The sequence below is a fragment of the Carex rostrata genome, chromosome 6, assembly GCF_964058835.1.
Source record: "Carex rostrata chromosome 6, lpCarRost1.2, whole genome shotgun sequence".
In the NCBI taxonomy this organism is placed as follows: domain Eukaryota; kingdom Viridiplantae; phylum Streptophyta; class Magnoliopsida; order Poales; family Cyperaceae; genus Carex; species Carex rostrata.
Genome location: NC_135923.1, coordinates 10,282,577 through 10,296,211, shown reverse-complemented (window position 1 = coordinate 10,296,211; position 13,635 = coordinate 10,282,577). Strand labels below are relative to the sequence as shown.

Genomic DNA, 13,635 nt, shown 5'->3' with positions numbered 1-13,635 from the left:
TTGATGAAAGACTATAAAAATTGTAACGACTCGGCCAATTTCACTAATCGAGAGTTTTGACTCAATCAGGAGTAGACAAAACTCAAATCTAGAGGTAGACAAAACCTAAATCCAACCCAACTATATACAAATTTGGTATCGTATTTCAAAATCCAGGGGTAGGCGGCTGCCTACCCCTGGATACAGGTGGCTCCGCCACTGTTTGAAAGTATTTATCATTGATGTTTTACTGTAAGTTGCAATTATGTCTGAGAAGTATTTATCTATGCAATACAAAATATTTATCCATGTAACATAAAGTATTTATCATTATGCATGAGGGTATTTATCATTGATGTTTTACTGAAAGTTGCAAGTATGCCTGAGAAATATTTATCCATGTAACATAAAGTATTTATCCATATAATGTCAAGTATTTACCCATGTAACATAAAATATTTATCATTATGTCTCAGAGTATTTATCATTGGGTGAGAGGATTGTTTATTTAATGGTCTCCAGTTGTGCGGGGACGATTCAAAAAAAAAAGGAAATTTTGTGCGGGAACAATTAATGGATTGATTTATTATTTCATAAATAGAGATCATTGCATAGGGTTTAATACCTGATAAATTCAAGTTAAATACTTTGATGCTTCAAGTTAAATACTAACAGTTTTTTAAACGTTCATTAATGATTGAGCGGTCCCCCCATGTTTAATGGTCCCCAGTTGTGTGGGGACGATTAAAAAAAAAGGAAATTTTGTACGGGGACAATTAATGGATTGATTTATTCTTTCATAAATAGAGATCATTGCATATGGTTTAATACCTAACAAATTCAAGGTAAATACTTTAATGCTTCAAGTTAAATACCCGCAGTTTTTTAAATGCTCATTAATGATTGGGCGGTCCCCCCATGTTTTTTTTGGCAGTATCTGCGGGGATAAATGCGGGGATAAACCTGCGGGTGTTGTTATCACTGTCCTTTTATTTATTCATATTTCATTAGTATCGGATACAGTCATTATTATTTTTATTTCTATTGCTAGATGACAAAGTTTAATTTGGAAATGAATCTATTGCTAGATGACCAAAGTTTTTGTATTCTTATGAACCAAATAAATAAGTTTCGGATTCTTATTAAATTTCACATTGATTTGATTAATTTATTTTTAGTTCTCAAATATATGTAATAAGTGAATATTAAAATGGTTCGGGACAAAGTTTCAAATTTGTTTTGGTTACTTTCATTCTTCCTTTTAATTATGTCTTGAAATAACAGTACTGTAATATTAAACTAGTTACAATTTAGATTATATCTACAACTATAATGATAAATAAGATTAAAGAACTTTAGAAAATATGGACAAGTACGGTCATCCAATGATATTAATTAGAAGTAGTATTTACATGACTTAGGTTTAAATTTCAAAGTACTAGAGTACAACAAGATTTACTAGAAATCTCCTACGATAACAGGTGCGGGTTTCCTATACTTTATAAAACTATTTTACTTTCCTATTGTCATTCAATTATTTATTATTATTCCATTAGTTGGATTTATGCATATTGTTTTCGAACCATTCGTATGATTTGAGTAGACATAAATAATTTGCATGAAATGATATGATTCATATGTTGACCAATGGGCTTGCATGAATAGGATGTGTTGAGCATGGCATGAACTATGTGATTGAATAAATGTGTTTTGAAAAAGAACTAATATGGTAATTGAACAGGGGCCAATATGCTTGCATATTGGGATGTATACATTGGGTCTAGTGTTCGACTAGACCAGTGGACCCCTCGTTAACGTGATTGTAGGCGAAAACGATCATGTCATGGATGTGATTGTAGGCTGACGCGGTCCCTTCACGGACGTGATCGTAGGCGCAAGCGATCCTTTCACTGACGTGATTGTAGGCGGAAGCGGTCCTATCACGCCAAGACCTAGCGGCATATGAATTCACCGTCTAGTGAGTCAAACGAACAAGATTAACGAATTTTTCTTTAAATAAATGAAAGTAGTAAGTAATGATAGAATATGCATTACATTAGAAGAAGCATACGCATGTTATTTTCTTATCATATTTGTGAATGTAAGTAAAGGTTTTATAAGCTCTGGATTGGAACTAAATTCCGCACTGAGAGAAGGTTCGATCTCTCACCCGTTTCACTTTTACGTGGATTTCAGGTATGAAGAAGAAGGATTCGAGGAAGGACAAGAGTAAGACTAAGCGAAAAGGCTTATCATTTATAAATTGCCACATGTTTATTTTTATATCCATGATTCAATAATTGATATATTGAGCAGGCATGGCAATACTTGTGTTACTAGCCATATCTGTTATGATCATTTGTTAAACTCGCTTGATTATGGAATAAATGTGGCTTTATTTATATTGTTATTGATAATGTATGTGATATGAATACGCCTTACGTAAAAATACGTAACGGGTTGTCCCGGGCTATGACAGCCACACAAAGCACCACTTCAAGAAACATACCAGCTAAACATCCACTACGTTAGAATTTTGCATTTTTTTTTTCTCTTCACTAGTTTAGTAACAACACTAGTCACAAGTTTTCCAAAATTTCTCTCAAGCTGCTGATAAAAAACACCAGCTAAACATCTACTAATAAAACTAAGAAATCCCACAATAGAAGGCACATCTTGCTAGTCAATTGAACCCTCCTAAGTAAAGACAAGAGACCTTCAAGATTCCTTGGCAGAGTCGCTGACTGGAGCAGTGTTGGCACACTTCCTTTCAGCCTGAAGAGATCGACATAAAGATTCCAACTTCTCCTTCTGATTTTTCATCTTGTCTAACTGCTTCTTCATAGCCTCGCGCTACATAACATAAACAAGTGACTTATTAGATAATTGATACAACATAAAAACCACAAGCAACATAGAAGCCATCTAAATCAGCATCAAGGACAGTTCAAAGAATTTTGTGTTTTAATGTTAAGCAACCACGCATCACAAAAGATACTTCTTTTTTATCTGGTTCTTCAAAAAAGATGGATTGGTTCATGGACTTAAACCGTGAACATATCATAATTCATACACAACTTTGTGGAACTAAAATCAGAGATTAAAAAAAGCTTGTATAGATGGTTGAGTACCTCTTCAATAAGTTTCACAATGGCAATATCTGATTTCTCACATTTGCTCTTTAGGAATTCATTATCCTTCTTCAGATCTTTTATCATCTTGACCATCTGATTTAAAATAGAAGAGGGTTGAATGGGTTTCCTTTTCCATGAGATGACAAAAGAAAGTTGTGAAAACTAGTCCTGAATGTATTTCTCAACTTAGTCCTTAATTTTTGGAAAGGTCCTTTTTGGTCAGTGATGTTTAATCCTTGATCAACTTCATTAGTCAAGAAGAGCATGTGATAGTAAAGTTTGCTCTTTTTAATTTTTTTCTCAAGAACTTAGGAGCACTGCAACTCTTTTATTATTATTTTTTTATTGAAAATATTGTGCAAGCAAACCAACTTTTATTATTGAGGGTTCAAATGCCTCCATTTTTAAAAACTTTAATAAATCAAAATTTAAAAGTTAAAAGTCAAAATAAAACCGTTGGATATGATCTACATCATTTTATCTATGCACTGGGTAAAAGATTATGATAATTCAATTTTGTTTTGGTTGTCATCAAGAGCTTGTAAAAACGTACTAGTGTGGATAATTTCTAGACGTTAATTTTTCAACTTATTGATTCACATAAAAACAAAACCAAAATGTGATAATTTTTTATGAGCACATGGAAAAAATAACATAGATCACATCTAAAGATTTTATTTTGACGTTTATGATTTAAATTTTGAGTTATTAACGTTTTAAAAATGGAGGCATGGTGGAGGCATTTGAGCCCTCCTCATATAAAAATACCAGTACACACCTCCATTTCTATCCAATAAGTACCAATACTGGTCCTACCTCAAAAGGTATCAATTTTCCAATTTGAATCCTAACCCTATCTGTCCAGACATGAATTCTAAAAGGCCAACTTTGTGATGAAATATGGTCTCACTTCTCTACCTAACTGTGGTACTTCGGGACGAAATGGTATTACATGTCATTCCAACTTCCAGGGACCTTTATGAAAAATTCAAAATACAGCACTAGATACCTTTTCCATCTCTTGCTTGTATGTTTCAAAGATCTCATTACTTTTTGTCAATGCTTCCTGAAAAGGCATAATCTTCTGATTTGAGAATACATGTAATACTATTATCTATAATACGTGAAATGCATTTTTGCATAAATGATCAAAGACAACTTCATTAAATATTGCATTATCAATTATCCGCAAGTACTAAATTCACAGACATCTTGCTAAACTTAAACTTCACATAGATTAGTTGTAAAGAATATATTAAGATGACAAAAAGATACACACGTCAATGTCCAGTATACAATAATAAACAGAATGTCAAACAAGTACCTGAAATTGTTGGAACTTTTCTTGGTCGGTAGTCAACTGGAGGCGTAAACTCTTCTCAGTAGCAGTGAGCTGAGATATTTGGTCAGCATAGAGTTGCAACTGTGTCTTTTCCTGAGCTGATTTCTCTTGGTGTTGCTGTATTTTCAAATCTGCTAACTCAAGTTCCAGCATCTTCTCTTTCAACTAGATTGAACCATGTACCATACCAAGAGCTTAAGGTGAGCAAACAAAACAAAAACAAAAATATTGGTGCAAGCTTGATCTCAAGTGTTATATTTTTTCTTCATAATGTTTCCTAATGTAGGGGTAAATCAGGCTTTCTATTAGTGGAAAAATGCTAAGTTGAGGCTTAAACTAACTGCAAAAGGCATATTTGCTATTCAGTATGACCTTTGTGCCAGTTGAGTCAAATGACAGTCCAAACCCCATAGCATTTCAGAATGGTTCAACAAAAATCAGCTATTTCCTGCAGCTTATCTTTTCCTGGAATTGGAGTTAACGGTTTGTAATAAATAGGGGAGTAGAATTATCACCTTGTTAGCAAATTGTTGCTCAGAAATTGTATACTGATCAGCAAGATGTTTTAATTTACTTCTCAACCTAAGAAGAAGAAAGCATGTTAATAAAATCCAAGACAAAACTAATGCTATTTTTCATTTCTAATAGCATGGGTCAATATCTGACATTGCAATTCAGTTTCTGGAAAATGTCATCTTACAATTCATTCTCCTTTAATTGGGAAATGCACTCTTCTTTCTGTTCATCAAGTTTGATACTCACATCCTTATAAGAAGACAGAATATTAATTCAAAAGGTGAGCTAATTAATTGACTCGTTATAATGATTAGAAAAAATATACTAGATATATCCATACCTTGATAGCATTGTTAAACCTTTCAGACAATTCCTGTCTCATGTTTTGCCCCTCTGTTGATACCCTCTTGCATTCTCCCTGCACAATACATACAAATACAAGAGTGCACTCCAGCGAAAAAATAAAAAATAAAAATGTATTAAAATAATTACCATAAGCATTTTATTTTGACGCTGCAACTCTCGACATAACGATTCAAGCCTTTCTCGCATCGCAATTGCTGTACGAAATAAAATGGAACAACGAAATAAATAATTATTTCCTCTCCAATTTATAGACTTCAATAATTGTGATGCTGAACTTGCCTGAATCCCTTTCTGCTATAGCTTTTTGATACATCCAAGTTAGCTCCACGAGCTCTTTCTCTGATTTTGCACCTCGTTTTGTTGCTTTACGCTTCGGTTCATTGTTGTCCTGAAAAGTGTGAAGTATAAAAAAGAGATAATTTAACCTCTCCAACAAGATAAAAGACATGTGCAACAAATGTGAAAGACACCTTGGCATACAAGACTGCAATAAAAAAATAATTTACCTTGAGATTCCTCAGGCACTCAGCAGCTTCAGCTGCTGCTGCTGAAATTTCCTTTGTTTCGTCAATGTGCAGCTCCTTTTCACCTGTAATGCGTGAGCATAAACTATGTCAGGTATGACACCTAATAAGTGGCACAAGCAAGATATAAGCACTGGCAATTGATTTCTACTGAACTTCCACAGACCAAGCTCTAATACTTTTAGATTCTCTGCAGTGCACTGAGATAAATCTATTGATAAGACTGCCACAGAACTCTACTTATTATACTGCTGATTTTAGTCATAAATACTTTAAAACTAAAAGAAAATTTCAACTTGAAGTGAGGTCAGATCATGTCACTGACAGATGTAAATGAAGAGACAAAACACATCTCAGTTCGGCCAATTAAGTTTTGATAACTAAATGGTTATTCTAAGTTAGGAATGAAAAAGATAAATAACCTCCTGGTAAGTTGACATTGTTTGATTCATTCACTGAATTGTCAGATGTATTGAGCTGTTGCAAACTCTGAGCCAGAATTTCAGGATCTAGGGTTTCAGCTGCACTAGAGGCAGCGGCTGATTTCGTTGTCTCCTCAGGTCGATCGAGATCGAGGGAAATGGAGCAGTCTTTTCCTTGATCGGACAGCTGTGATGAAGCGGGTTCAGCGGAGCTGTCGACAAATCCGTCGGGGAGAGAATCCGCTTCTGGAAGTCGGTTCGCTGGTGAAGCCTCCATTTTAGAGCGTCAAGGGAGGGAAGCAAGCTAGAAGGAACTAGTAGGAGAAGGGGCGCGCGATAGAGGTGACGGAGTGTTTAGCGCGAGAGGAGACCTGGTGCTCCAGTTGTATGCAAAATGGAGTGTTGTTATGCATGAGCCCGAGGGAGTTCTTTTTTTATTAATTAACTTGTAAACAGTAAACTTGATCCATAAAAATTTACAGCACCGGAAAACTAATTTATTTTAACCGATATGGAAATAAAGACGTGAATTTTTTTTCCTCATTTTTTCTAATAATTTCGTTATCTTGACAAACAGGTTTGCGTTTCGGTGTACCAAAATAGCAAGTCGCTTCGTCAAAATATGAGAAAATACTTTCTCATTATTATTTTTTTTCCCAGCTAATTTCGTTGTAATTTTTTTTTTACAGTACGTCTCAATTAGAGGTGTTCATCGGTTTGGTTTGGTCCAAATCAAAGTTTTACGGTTTTTAAAAATCAAACCGAAATAGAATAAAAACCGAATAAGAATTGAACCAAACAAACCGAAATAAATTTTGATTTGTTAGTTTGAACCGAAATAGGATTTTATTAAGAGAAAAGGTTTATGTCCACTAAGTTTTGTCCACCATTTGTCCACAACCTTATACGGTTCTCACTTTTTAACGGTCTCCTCTACTCTATTTAAACATGTCGTAACTTTCCGAATTTCATTTCTCAAATTTCCGATCATATTTCGTTTTTTGAATTTCTCTCTCTCTTTCTTTTCTCCTTGCTCACTGTCTCCGCTACGTACCCTATCTAAACTCCCGCTACCCTATTTTATGTGCTTAACCTTGATTCCTTCAGCAGGTAACAAATCTCGCTTCTCTTCTCTTTCGCTTCTTTAACCGACACTTCTGACAAGGCAAGATGCTCGGTCAGATCTGAATTAGAATAGTGAAACAAAAGATCATCGTGGATTAGCTGCTGCTGTGGCACGACAGAGAAGAGGTATTTTTTTTGTATTTACCTTTTCTGATTCATTTTTCCTTTGCAATGTCGATTTTAATTGAGATTACTGACTCGATCTCGTTTTTTATACATGATCGCAATGGAACCTTCAATCATGGAGCGCGATCGAATATAAGTTGTTTTTGTTGAAGAGCACGGCAAAATTCAAATCTAGTAAGTTATTTCTCTTGAATTTGTTGTTTTCATTGTATGCAGTAACAGATCTAGCATTTCAAATGAAATCTGGAGGAAAGAGATGATAGAGAGGCGATATGGAGTATTGATCTGTTAATTTTACTGGATTGTCCCGTTAATTTTACAATATTCATCTTGTCATTTTACAGTATTCATTTTGTGGAAATCTGGAGGAAATAGATGATAAAGAGGCGGTATGGAGTATTGATTTGTTAATTTTACAATATTGTCTTGTTAATTTTACAGTATTCATCTTGTCATTTTTCAATATTCATCTTGTGAAAATCTGGAAGAAAGAGATGATTTGTTAATTTTACAGTACTTATCTTATAATTTTACAGTATTCATCTTGTGATAATCTGGAGGAAAGAGATGATAGAGAGGCTTCTTACTCATCCGAACAATGAACACAAGAGGTTTTTAATGTAAAAGTTATTTGTCCATAGTTTTTTTGTTACTATTATGCTATTCTGAATGTTATGGTGAATATTTTTATCTTGTGTTGAACAGATGTTGTTTTGTGGTGAACAGATTTTTTGTGTGATGATGGATGTATGTATAGATTTAGCAATTTTAGAGTATACATGGTATTATTTTATGGTTTATATTTTGCAATTTTACAGTATACATGATTCTTTGTAGGTTGTAGTTTAAACTGAAATGTAGCATTTGGTACATTTTATCTTACAGTATAGATGGTATTATTTTATGGTTTAGTTTTAGAAATTTTACAGTATATAAGATTCAATTGAAAATTTATAGTACTATGTGAAAATTTTACAGTATACAAGATTCAATTGAAAATTTACAGTATTATTTGAAAATTTTACAGTATACAAGATATAATTGAAAATTCTACTGTATACAAGATTTAATTTTTCAGTTCTGCTGATTCAATTTTACAGTATACAAGATTCAATTGTAAATTTTACTGTGTAGAAGATTCAATTTTACAGTATACAAGATTCAATTGAAAATTTTACTGTATACAAGATTCAATTTTACAGTATACAAGATTTAACCCAGTGCAGACGCTAATAATTAACTCTAACTGCCAATAACCGCTAATAACTGCTAATAACTAACTCTAACTGCCAATAACTTCCTATTACTGTAATTTCTGAAAGTACATTTATTTTGTCCAGTTGTGCAAGTTGCCATCGTTTTCTAACTATCATGGGACCACTTCAAATAGTTGCTAGATGTTTTGTGATTAACTGATATATTTTATGTTATATATTGTGTAATTATACGACATGTAGAAGTAATTTTACAGTATTCGCGCAAGTCAAAGCTGTGGACAAATGGTGGACAAAAGGCTGTGGACAATTAGACGCTTCCTTTTATTAATCATAAAAATACTGTAAAATTTGAGAAATGGGATGTGTTTTTTAAGAGAACACAGAGATAAAGACGTGGTTATTATGATTCATTTCGACCCAAAGTTTTTTTGCATCGTCCGATAAATAGGATGTGTTTTCAACCATACGAAACACGCACACACGAGAAAAATATGGCAAAAATTATTCTCAAAGTTGCTCACTTCTTAGAAAATTTGTCCGTGTATTGAATCAATTTTTCATTCCACTTTCCACATTTCAGGACAGTCTAGAAGTCATGCACTTGGAATTAATGCCATCTTAATTAGAGGTAAGGTGCACTTCATAATGTAACTTTTATTTGTTTTTCAATAGTGAGATAAAAAAATGACATCTAATGTTTCCGGATTTTTTTAGCTACAATTTCATAAAAAAATAAATAAAGGAAGTCGTCGCAGCTTTTAGAAAACCAGTAGGTCCAAAGTAAAAACAACTTTGTCAATGTAGCTATTTGGGCCTAAATTAGGCAAGCCGAAGTATCTTTAAATAATTTTGGGCCCATCCTATTGACACACTTGATTTGACTAAAATGGGGCCTATTTGTTTTCTTTTGACCTCTTGATAAATCACAATTCATGTCTAATTTATGTATGCAAGGAAAACCAGATCTAATCCTACTAGCTTTCAATCAGAGATACTATTGCGAGATTCTTACAATTCCTTACAAAGCTATATTTACATACTAGCCATAGGCCTCGCATTGCTTCGGCAATTACTTTTTGAGGCATGAAAAAAATGTATATTACAAACCTTAGTTATGTATCAACAGATTAATTAGTCTTGTTAGAAATTCTTCTTACATGGTATATGCTAGAATCTATTGACACAATTATTATAATTGATGGCCCAACGGAAGCATAAGCAATCAAGAAAATTTAATTAGATGTAAGCAACAAAGTCATTCTGAATTTCCTTTCCATATTGTTTCAGTTCGTTAGAGGAAAGTCTACGAAAAAAGACACTAATCATTCTTAACCTTTTGCATGCGTTGCTCCAGTGGTGTGGTGCATCGCAAGGCTTAACTCTAATTTACCTTCCATATCTCATGGTTATTTTTTAGCTCAATTACATGCGAGGCCATCTGACACCTAAAGAAAATATAAAAATAAATGGATGTAGTAATTTATACTGTCTTCAATTTAATTTAAAGTGATTAAGGTTATCAAAAGTGTTGAACTTACAACTGGACAAACCCAAATCTTTGGCTTATATCAGACCCTGCATTTGAAAAATAATCGCAATTAACAAATAACTCTATATACATTTAGAATGAAGGATACAACTATGCATTAGAACTAAATGTCCAAATACTTGTTACTAAAAGTAAAAAATGAGCGACAAATATGTGTAAATTAATCACATAGATAATAAACTTAAAAGAAATCCCCCATATTATTTGTTTGCAATTGCATTAAACATGGATCAACGTGATGTTATTAAGCATTGCACTGTCGACATTGGTTGTAATGGTTTTTAGGGTCTGTTTAGACATGCCATAATCCTCTTCGGTTTTTCTCATTACACAGGAGGATGATGCAAATAACTTCCAAGTGCCAACTTTTATTCTAGCATGATGGACAAGGTACTATATTTACTGACAATGTACAATTAAACATGATAGGTTTTTTTTGCTAAAAGTCCAAATTGAAGTACAATAAAATTACTTAACTACCAAATTTCATGATAAAATTTATTAAATATGAAACAATTAGGTTCAACTTGTGCGAAGTCATTGATTTACACTTTATTAGCACTTGAGTATTTTTACAATTAGGTTCAACTTGCGACGGGCCCAGTGACCAGTCCTCAATGACCTAATCGACGATCATGACATCATTAGCGTATTTCAAGAACTTCTCCTTCGATTCATACCTATCAATAATAGTAAGAGATTATAATATTATCTTAGCTTTCAAGCAACCAATAAGTTGAAGCTAAAAAATGGTTCAAAAATTAGGGAGGGAGAGTGCCGGCTTAGATTTTCATAATTTCATTTTATTAAATCTCAAGTGCATTCAATAATTATATTACTTTCATTTTTAATTAAGCACTCACTTTTAGAAATTAGTAATATTAACGTTAAATAAAATTTTCATAATCTCAAGTAATTTGCTCTATATATAGCTCTAGTCATTTTCGGGCAACAAAATTAGTAATCTTAACCTTAAATATTTCTTTATTATAGATATAGTTTGACATTGCTAATTTACCAGTACTTCCGGGCATCAAGGCATTCAATGCATTCAGAGTTTCATACCATATATCAATCAGTTACAGAGATCCTCCAAAGTGAACTATGTTTCAGAAAAGGAAATTAAAAAAAGAAAGAGTACGCAAAATACCTGAAAGGGAATAGGAGATGCATGAGGCTCTCCAGTTTCTCCATGTGGCATTGCCGGCCAATCTGACCGTCACATATCACACACCACTTGGCACATCCTTTTTCAAGTAATAACCATAAACAAAATGAGAAATCAACCAGCCAAGATTCCAATTTAAATTTAGCCATTTAGGGTACCATTGATTCAGTTCAAATAAAGTCGCTAGTACCACACAATGGATCATACCACATTACACAAATTCTCATTATTTCAGCCTTCTTTGCCCAACCAGCCAACAATTTTTTCCCACATTTGCCTGATTTGATTAAAAAAGCCCCACAAAATTAACAACATTAGACAAAATCTACAGATAAGTTCCTATCTCTCGATTAAAGAATTTTCCCAACTGAAAATATTATAAAGCATTTCATCTTCGATGTAAATAGATGTTTGTTTTCCTAATTGAAACTACAAAAGTATATTACATTTTGCTATCTATAGAAATTTAAACATGTATTGCTTCAGTGTTTTGCAGTTCCTTTAAGGAATTAAAATAAAATTATATTGTTTTTAGTAACTGCAACCAATTAAGCAGTAAGTCAATTGACAAACAAAGAATAAAAGGAGAAAAGGTAAAACAAACAATATACCTCTTTAAAGCCAAAGATAGACAGACAGCAAGCAAGATAAGCAACCACAAATTGGAACTTTGTTGTTAACCAACTTGCATTAAAAAGTAAAAAAAAAAAGTACATATTTAGTTAAAAAGGTTCCAATTTGTCCAACAGAAGGAAAATCCTAAATCCTAGATCTGATATAACACAAACCTTAGAGCCTAAACCCTAAATTTAGTTTTATGGTTTCATTTTTTCTAATAAACCCTAAACCCTAAATTTAGTTTTTAGGTTGAATTTTTCTGATATTTTTTCTAATCAATTTTTCTTTTTTAATTTTCTACAACCTCAACTATTAGTGTAAGTGCAAATTGTACGCTATCATTCACAGTTTTTGTTTATTATCTTTCACAAAAAAAGTAGCATTTGATAGGATTTTTTTGAAAATTTTGGGATTATTTCCTTCAATAAACTAACAAACACCTTAAATTAGTGAGGTGTATCATAATATTAATGGAAAACAAATGGAGCGACCAGAGAGAGAGAGAACAAACAACATTACCTTATCCAAGAGAGAGTGAAGCAGTGAGCTCAAAAGAGGAGAGTGATTTCTTCTTCAATTGATTGAGCAGTGGAACAGAGGAAGAGAGACTCGAGCGGAGAGGAAGGGAGTGGAGTTGATGACGGGGAGAGAGCGAAATAGATGGAGCTGGAAGAGGATAGAACGTTGGGAAAAAAATTTAGACGGAGATAAATTAAAGAGGAAAGACGAAGACACCGAGAAAATCAAACACGTGTCGATCAAACGATGAAGAAACAATGAAAGACACGTGTCCATCAAGTGGGTAATGTTGAATGAATCAGCGATATATCAATAACCGTTAAAAATAGATCGAACAAAGGAGAATTAGAGTGTCTCTGTAGATGATACTGTTCATCTACAGTAACCGGGACATCCTGAATTATATCTATAGATAGATTTTCAGTGTTTTTTTAGTGCTTGACAGTGGTTGTCAGGAGTGAATTTTTTTACTTTTACTAGACACGCAGCTGGCATCCAATTTGGTATATATTTTTTTAATTGCTTTAGTTCAATTGGGAACACAACTATTAGCAGCCTTTATGGTAAAAATAACATTATTCCAAAACTCATGTCAATTATGTTTTTTTGTTTTTTAAAAGATGGTAACTAAATAAATTCGGCCAATGGTTACTTGAAATTATTACAGGCTCTAGAATTGAGAGTAGAGGTGCTATTTTTATCTTATTATCTAGATATGTTTTGAAACTGATCCGGATCTGATTAATTTGAATAGAGTGTGGTTTAAAAAATATAACCAATAATTTGGATAGGGTGCTATTTTTATATGATTAATTTGGATATTTTGTAATTGATAAGGTTACAAAATCAATAATTTAATACCTGATCTAGATTCGAACCGGAACAAATATTGTAATGAATAGAATATGAGTTTGATTTAATTATCTGACCCATAATCGTACCCGACCCGATACCCGTATAAATACCCGATAAAATAATAATATCATTCTTTATAATTATTTAATACAAAAATATATATTAATAACTATGA

The 13,635-nt window shown here is 32.9% G+C and overlaps 1 protein-coding gene and 1 long non-coding RNA gene across 5 annotated transcripts; both read right to left on the bottom strand.

Annotated features, from left to right (window-relative positions):
- Positions 1–2,503: 2,503 nt before the first annotated feature.
- Positions 2,504–6,685, bottom strand: LOC144555442 (alpha-taxilin-like protein). 2 transcript variants are annotated; one of them, XM_078303770.1, is made up of 11 exons: positions 6,284–6,684; positions 5,844–5,926; positions 5,617–5,725; positions 5,464–5,531; positions 5,312–5,389; positions 5,156–5,220; positions 4,971–5,037; positions 4,438–4,620; positions 4,123–4,179; positions 3,111–3,206; positions 2,504–2,832 (listed from the first exon to the last, which is right to left on the bottom strand). In XM_078303770.1, the coding sequence occupies exons 1-11, from the start codon at positions 6,558–6,560 to the stop codon at positions 2,698–2,700; spliced, it is 1,218 nt and encodes a 405-aa protein (XP_078159896.1). In that variant the 5' UTR covers positions 6,561–6,684; the 3' UTR covers positions 2,504–2,697. The 2 variants fall into 2 exon arrangements, 1 of the variants encoding a protein (XP_078159896.1); XR_013512048.1 differs by having other exon boundaries at positions 2,694–2,832; positions 3,111–3,240; positions 6,284–6,685.
- Positions 6,686–9,872: 3,187 nt separating this feature from the next.
- On the bottom strand, positions 9,873–12,779 carry LOC144555578 (uncharacterized). 3 transcript variants are annotated; one of them, XR_013512066.1, is made up of 6 exons: positions 12,606–12,779; positions 12,080–12,152; positions 11,451–11,547; positions 10,850–10,980; positions 10,290–10,326; positions 9,873–10,196 (listed from the first exon to the last, which is right to left on the bottom strand). It is a non-coding gene; the product is annotated as an uncharacterized LOC144555578 (long non-coding RNA). The 3 variants fall into 3 exon arrangements; XR_013512064.1 differs by having other exon boundaries at positions 10,877–10,980; XR_013512065.1 differs by lacking the exon at positions 10,850–10,980.
- Positions 12,780–13,635: the final 856 nt, after the last annotated feature.